The sequence below is a fragment of the Hippocampus comes genome, unplaced genomic scaffold (assembly GCF_001891065.2).
Source record: "Hippocampus comes isolate QL1 unplaced genomic scaffold, H_comes_QL1_v1.1 scaffold29, whole genome shotgun sequence".
NCBI classification, from domain to species: Eukaryota; Metazoa; Chordata; class Actinopteri; order Syngnathiformes; family Syngnathidae; genus Hippocampus; species Hippocampus comes.
Genome location: NW_017805820.1, coordinates 1,488,752 through 1,496,278, shown reverse-complemented (window position 1 = coordinate 1,496,278; position 7,527 = coordinate 1,488,752). Strand labels below are relative to the sequence as shown.

At 40.2% G+C, this 7,527-nt stretch overlaps 1 protein-coding gene across 1 annotated transcript in view; it reads left to right on the top strand.

The window, feature by feature from the left end:
* The window catches only part of gria4a (glutamate receptor, ionotropic, AMPA 4a), an 87,313-nt gene that overhangs the window by 54,592 nt on the left and 25,194 nt on the right, over nucleotides 1-7,527 (top strand). The window contains exon 11 of the mRNA XM_019885822.1: nucleotides 6,819-7,025. Within this exon, the coding sequence (XP_019741381.1) occupies nucleotides 6,819-7,025 (207 nt within the window). The remainder of the gene's footprint in view (nucleotides 1-6,818; nucleotides 7,026-7,527) is intronic.

Below are 7,527 nucleotides of genomic sequence, written 5' to 3'. Positions count from 1 at the left end.
ATGCATTTGCCTGCATTAGCTTTTGTCCATCTGATGTAAATTTGAATTTCAGTTCAGCAATCGTTAATATCCATTCTGCATCATATCTCACTTCATTTTGTGTTTTTTTGCGGTGCAGAGAGACACGGGTCCACCCACGCACTTCACTCACCATGGAAATACACACTCATCATTGAACACAACCATGATTACTGCTAACAAGAGAACTGCTACTTTTACTGTGCTTTTTGTCATTTTGTCCCGACTCATACTTAGTTTACTGCTTTGTGGCTTTGTGGCTGAGCCTGCTTTAAGGTACCCGAGGGTTATGTAACGACATCCTTACTGGGAACGAACAAGAACAGTAAATAATGTTTAACAAGGGTGGAACAGGGGAAAAGTTGCTTGCACAGTTCTAGGTTCGAATTCCAGCTCTTGTGTCAGGTTTGCATTTTCTCCCCTGTGCTTGCCGTAGGTTTGCAACGTCTTACTACTGCTTCTCCCATGACTGGATAATTAGCGCGTTCGATTGAGTTAAATTGTCCATCGGTGCGTCCGGCATGTATGAGGCCGAATTAGCTCACTTGTGACCTTCATGAAAAAAAAACGTGATGGGACTTGAGTGGATGGATGTTATAAATTAATCGCTGGCTAGACACCATATTCGGTGGAAGATCAGGAACCCGGAGGAGACACTTTGGCCTTTAAAATAAAATGCCTAATGGGAGCTTTGCCTAATACTGTAGCCCTCCTCTCATCAGATCTAATTGTGACTGTAATTGACAAAAGCAGAAACACAGAACGTCCCATCATTTGTTCATTTGACAGAGGCCTTGCGTTTCAATATTATTCATCCTTTATCTTCATGGCTGAACTCCATCTTTTTTCTAAATCTACTGTCATGCCTGCAGGGTCAACTTGCCTCCAATGTATTTCACTTCTTCAGGGAAGAAGCGTGAAGGTCTAGCCATTAAGTCAAAGTCAAAATTCCTTCTTTGCCCACTAAACTTAAACATAATTAAATTTTGATTTACTTCAATGTTACTTCCAAAAAAAAAATTACTTTTTCACCTGAAATTATGTCAACGCGCTTCTTTATTTGTTATTCAGTACCATCAATGAAACACTGACAATGGCAAACAACACACCTGAAAAATTCTGTGGCATATTTGTCCATTTACAGAGGTTAGCCTGACCCCCCCCAAGTCGATGATTCATGCATGCGTGCCCTGAAGCCACCACAGAATAAAAATCAAACACTGCTCGGAAAGGAAAAGTGCGCTTCAGTCGTGATCAATTGTTAAGTCGCAGGGCGCTTCCCATCGCGCTTAGCATGCGGTTGTTGTTTGTAATAAAAATACATTGTAATGTCTTATTAATGTTGTTTTCCTGCCCTTGGTTTTATGCTCATAAAAAAAAAAAATAATAAAAAAAAAGCTGTTCGGGGGTTTTGGGTGTTTGAAATTGAATATTTGATAACATTTGATGAAACAATGAAATTCCACTTTATGATACAACAAACGAGTTTGGATTACTGCAGTCACATTTTGTGCTTTGTTGAAGAAAGTTCAGAAGAAATTAACAGCAGGAGTTATAGGAAAGTGTACACAGTCGCTACCTATAGAGCGGAATTCCACTGTATATCAAGCTAAAGCATTATACTGCAATATACGCATTCATCCAGCAACTTTTATCTTTTTTTTTTCATGATGGGTTCTTGGAATCTTTCAATTCCTCCACAAACAGGTTGCTTTCTCAGTGAAAAGGTGAATGCAATGCATACTTGGCCCTCTTGCAGAGAATTGCAGTTGACTTGACCGAGCGACACACAGACTGAGGAGCTAAATGTTGAAGTGTTTTGCTCTTTTTATGTCGAGATAGCTCAGAGACAATCATGCTGACTCACTTGGCCAATACATCAGTGAGTGCATGATTATGTGCTGTAATTTGACTAATTGGGGCACGAATGGACCGGTTGTCCTTCTGACAGACTGAAATAGGCTGTGACCGCTTGGCTCGGCCCTCTGGCTGTCGCAACGGATGGCTCACGGGCATATTTTATGCCTCGGCCGTTGGTTATTCATTTAGCCACAGTCTAGCGTATTGTAATGATGAACTGACTGTTTGAATGCGAGTGGACTTTTCACTGTCCAGCTGTTTTCTCGATGGAGCAAATTGGCTCAAACAGCAAGTCAGTTTGGCACATATCAGGAACCTTTCATGCCTTATCAGCTCCAAACATTTGCTCCTACGAAGCTCAATTTCAACCCACCATGTTTTTGTACTGCATCGCCATTTGGATCATTTGTTGTCAATTATTTTGTTGCTCCCTCCTTTCCTTTTGTACCTTTCTGCACATTTGTTTCGTTTTTTTTTTCAACGTTCCCATCTTTCAGTCTCTGTTTGGACTGATCCGGCCCTTTATCGTTCCATCGCTGGTGTTTCAGGCGATATTTGCCAGGCAAAAAATGAGATGGTTCGAGTCAGATTTATCGATCTATCGATCTACGATCTGTCTATTTCTTTTTGCTTGTATGGTTCAGAGTGAAGAGAAAAAAAAGAAACTTACGGATTCAGGTATCCTCGGATTAGAATTGTGTTTCTTTCAAGTGTGGATCTGAATTCTACATAAATTAGAGGTCATAGATCATAACGCAGTGAATCAGATCAGTGGACTGTATGTGCTGTCAATGTGAGCCTGACATCACTGAAATATGCAAACTGATGACGGATGGCAAACAACACGCCCGGATTGAATGAAATAAAACAGCCGAGGTCAATCAAGCATGAACTCAAGCATCATTAAATATAGTCTTGATATGGTAATGACACATGAGATATAACTGGAGATCATTAGATAAAGAATACATTTAGCATCGGCGGTTACCTCCACGTAAACCTACGAGCAAATAATGGAATCTGGCATTCAGTATTATCTATTTAATAACTTCAGTGTTGTGGCAAACAAATCTTTTGAGGGTCATTTATTCAATTTTCATTGAAGCTGCAGTCTCGTTGCCCCTCATAGCCGTCAAGTGGCTGCTCCGGTGGCCAGCCTGGGAAGTGGCGGCGAAAAGGACTTCTAAACTCATATCGGCCGCTCGTGTCCGTGTTCTCGTTCTTTTGATCGCGACTTACAGCTCATGACCAAAGGTGAGGGTGGGAACCAAGATCGACAGGCAAATCAAGAGCTCCACTGCAGCTGCTTCCCATCTTCAAATATCTTTGAGTCTTTATTCACACCAGATCTGTTTTGAAGTAATTACATCGCATTTTACTTTCATCCTTGTTGAATTTTAAGTGTCTCCAAACCTTGGGCATTGTTTGTCTTTCTCCGTATTCCTTACCGGCCAATATAAAAGTAGTCCCTTAGATTCACTGCGTGTGTTTGCAACAAATGTTTGTGTGGTAAACATGGACGCTGGCCAAACATGGTTGCGGGCTGCACAAGAATCGTATTATTCTGATTCCTCTTTTATTATTCTTCCTACTTCCAGTCTTGAGGCAGACATTTTTTGTCAAACAGTTTTTGAGGTTGACTTTGTATAGTTAAAATATTTTTTTTCCCTCCTTACGGCCCTAATACAGGTAAATAAAATGTCAACAGGAACTGAAATCACATTAGGGAACAGCCAGCACATCACTTTGTCATCTTCAGATTCACATTTTGCACTTATTTGTCCCCATCTACACATTTTTTACCCTATTCCTCGCCCCGGTACAACTCAAACAAGCATGATATTGTCCCCAAGTACCAAACACGCACGCACACACACACACACACACACACACACACAACCTTCACGCTGAGACAAAGGCATCTGGCACAAACTAATAAAAGCCATTAACGAGACTTTGAAATGAAAACGTTCCGACCCGTGTGCACGTGTTTGCCCGTGTGCGCGTGCATTGCTTCCTTCATATTATCTCCGCAGAGTGGGTTTATCACATTTTCACCACTTAACCTTCTAACATGATGAACTTGAGGGCAATTTGAAGAGGAGACAAGGGAAATGATGAAGTTCCCCTTGTTGGCGCAGATAAAGTAAACGATTCAATCGGTGAAGAGAATGAGTACAATTACGGCAACCCTCAGGGGGATTGCCGTGCAATTGATTGTGTATTCAAAGAAATATTGATTGTTATTATCGTGATATGCTAACTTCCATGCAAATTATAGGACGTGAAACTAGTCTGTGTTCTACTGTTCTTTTTGTGCACACTTGATATAATTACACAACTTGTAACACGATCATCGGGTTCGTTCCTTTAATATTGTTAAAACTTCCAAATAAAACAATTACAATCGATGTGATGGCAGTTAATTTCGAGTAAACAGCAAACGAGATAAAATTGCGAATGACTTCAATATGATGTCAAGCTCTCATTTGGGTGATATTCCAAGTCAGCGAGCAGCTTAGATTGCTGTGTTGATCTATTAGAGGGCGCACGCCTGTGTGTTCATTAATTTTATGATTCATGTTGAGTCGATGGAATGAGCGCCCAGAGACCTGCTAATGTTTCTACTGATGTCATTGGAGCAGGAATGTTTTTTTGTACGTTCCGACACAACGGGGCAATATGTTCATGTGACGGTTATATTAAAGCTGGTTAAAGTGTAAAATGTAATATCGTAACTAAACTAAAAAAACAATGTGATTATCTTTGGAGTAGAGAACTTTCACAATGTTTTATAGGTACTGGACATGGACAAAGTTGTCCTCTTTCAAATGTGAGATTCTGGACAATGAAGAATGAAAAACTGAAGGCCGTGTGGGCATGCTAGAAGTATTGGGACACATCCATTTCATGGGAAGTAAAATGGAATGAAATATCGTTAGCCCCCGCCCCCCTTTGTAGCTATAACTTTCACTCCTCTGGTAAGACTCGCTACAAGATGTTGGAGTGTGTCAGATTTTCATCCAGAACAACATTTGAAAAGTCAGGGGTGATGTTGGACCTGAAATCCTGCTTGTTCTTGGTAATCCCAAAGGTCAAATTCTTCCACACCCCCAAAAATAAATAAATAACTAAATAAATCTAAGCATATCTTTATGTTTGGTGTACTGCGGCATTGTCACGCTGGAACAGAAAAACATCCCTTCCTCAAACTTATGTATCGTGTATTTGTTTTTGTTTTAATTGTTTTAGGTTCCTGATTTAATGTTGCTGATGAGTTTGAATTATTTTTTTTTAAATGTTTTATCAAATGTATTTTTTTGTATCAAATGGTTCAATGAATACTGTGTTTAGATATATGGATGTTCTCGTCTTGAATGAGCAGATTAATTTATGTTGTCTTCCTTCATTTTGGGGACATAAAAATAAAATACATACACCCATGAATTAGAAACAAAAAGCCGACGCAATAAAAAAACACTTGAATCAGAATTTCCCCATGTTATTATGAAAAAAGACATTTTTTTTCATTGGCGGAGCTGGAGTTCTCCTCCCATTTTGCGCACGTTAATGAGTAACAATAGTTATCATGTTAAGTGTTTCATTTCTTTCTTTTCACTCATTTCTATATTGTAATATATTGATTTTCAACCATGCATTGGAAATAATAATAATAATAATAATAAGTATAACTGGACCAGATTAATTTCCAGTCATAACAACGGCAAACATTAGCTGAATTTCTGAACATTGCGAACGGTGCATTGAACCAATTAATTTCGGGATTTGAGGTTCCATTGTATCGAAAAACGATGATGCTTTCATAAAGCCCCCGTCTTCCATCCTACTAATTGTAATGCTGTTTCAATTAATCCATTTGCACATTTCATTGCACTGCTCATTTGAACATTTCAAGGCTAAAATTTGCCATTTTCCACCGAACTGAAAAAGCCTACTTGATTAATTGGAGGAGATTTGTGTTTGATTAAAAGAGCCCAATAGCATGTTAATAGGCTTGGTTCAGTTGGATTACAAGGGCAGCAGCCTCAGGCATAATGCAATAATTCACCACTACCATCAATCTGCGCAGGTGTATGTGTGTGTGTGTGTGTGTGTGTGTGTGTGTGTGTGTGTGTGTGTGTGTGTGTGTGTGTGTGTGCGCGTGTGCATCTGTGTCTGATTTTGAATTCTAAAAACGCACTCACCAAAGCCTCAGAGTCACGCTTTGCTTTCATCTGGCAAACTGTACGCTCAAAAAGTCATTTTGCCTTTGACAAAGCGCCTTCAAAGCAGCAGCGTTCATTCCTCGCCTGTATTTCCCTTCTGTTGAACATCTCTCCTCCCTTAGCATCGGCAACACTGCGGCACTGAGGCAGGTGCACGCCCCAGCGGAGGCACGTCAAGGCTGATAAAGATAAGACATAACGCACGACAAGTCACAATACTTCACATATAAGGCTTCCAGAAATATGTGAAAAGAACTGATGTAATCATTGATCCACAGTTTTATCATATCACTGACACTTGAGTGGCGTTTTCTCAAAAGAAAGAAAACGTGTGTCCCTCTCTTCCATCTTTCTGTTTGCCGCTTGTGCTGTTGTCTCTCATGAGTGATTGTTGATTTAAAAAAAAAAAAGTATGTTACAAATCAGTGGTTGCCAAACTTTTAGATAAAATGTCATGATGTGAAGATGGACAATATCCACCAGCTATATCAATAAATAGAAATATTAAGATCTGTTTGTAGAAATTAAGTCACTCAAATCAGACATATTCCTTGTATTGTTGTTGTTGTTTTTTAATGCGGAAATAAACATGCTTGACACTACTCTGTTTGTATTCCCATCTTTTTTCCCTATTTAGCACAACTTTTTTTTGTTCTTTCACATCAATCGCCAATCTCCAAACGGTGTCTTTCTTGCCTTGTGCCGCTTTTGTAGGAGGGCCCCTACGTGATGCTGAAAAAGAATTGGGAGCTATATGAAGGCAATGACCAGTACGAGGGCTACTGTGTGGATCTGGCCTCAGAGATCGCCAAACACATTGGAATCAAATACAAGATCTCCATTGTACCTGATGGGAAATACGGAGCCAGAGATCCCGAGACGAAGATATGGAACGGGATGGTGGGCGAGCTTGTTTATGGGGTAAGTGTGGATGGACGATATTTGATTAGTTAAGTACCATACAAAAGCCTTGGGCCACCATTTTCGATTGTTTTTGTTGGGTAGCTATCACCATGCACGAATGTCGGGATACAGATGAACAAATTATGTGTGTTTTGATGCAAATCCATACACAGATGGCCGAATTGGTATCTTCTAATGGCAATATTCAGACTACTGATTATGCAACAACCACAGCTGTAAGAAAAAGAAAAAAAGCAAGATAAAACTTCATCATCTTCACAAAGTCAGCACAGAAGGTACTGCAGTTCCACTTGGACAGTCGCGTATCCTGCCAGTGTGGCCCCACTTTGGGCCCTGACACTCTCCTACAGGGGCGTGCTTATCAGAAGCCTTGCACGCATGTTTCCTGCAGCCAAGCTTGGTCTTGAACAGTTCGATAAGTGCAGGAGAATTTAGCACGGGGACCACTTATGCGGTCGACACCATGCACATTGCGAGAGAGCTCAGACTGAGAAGACAA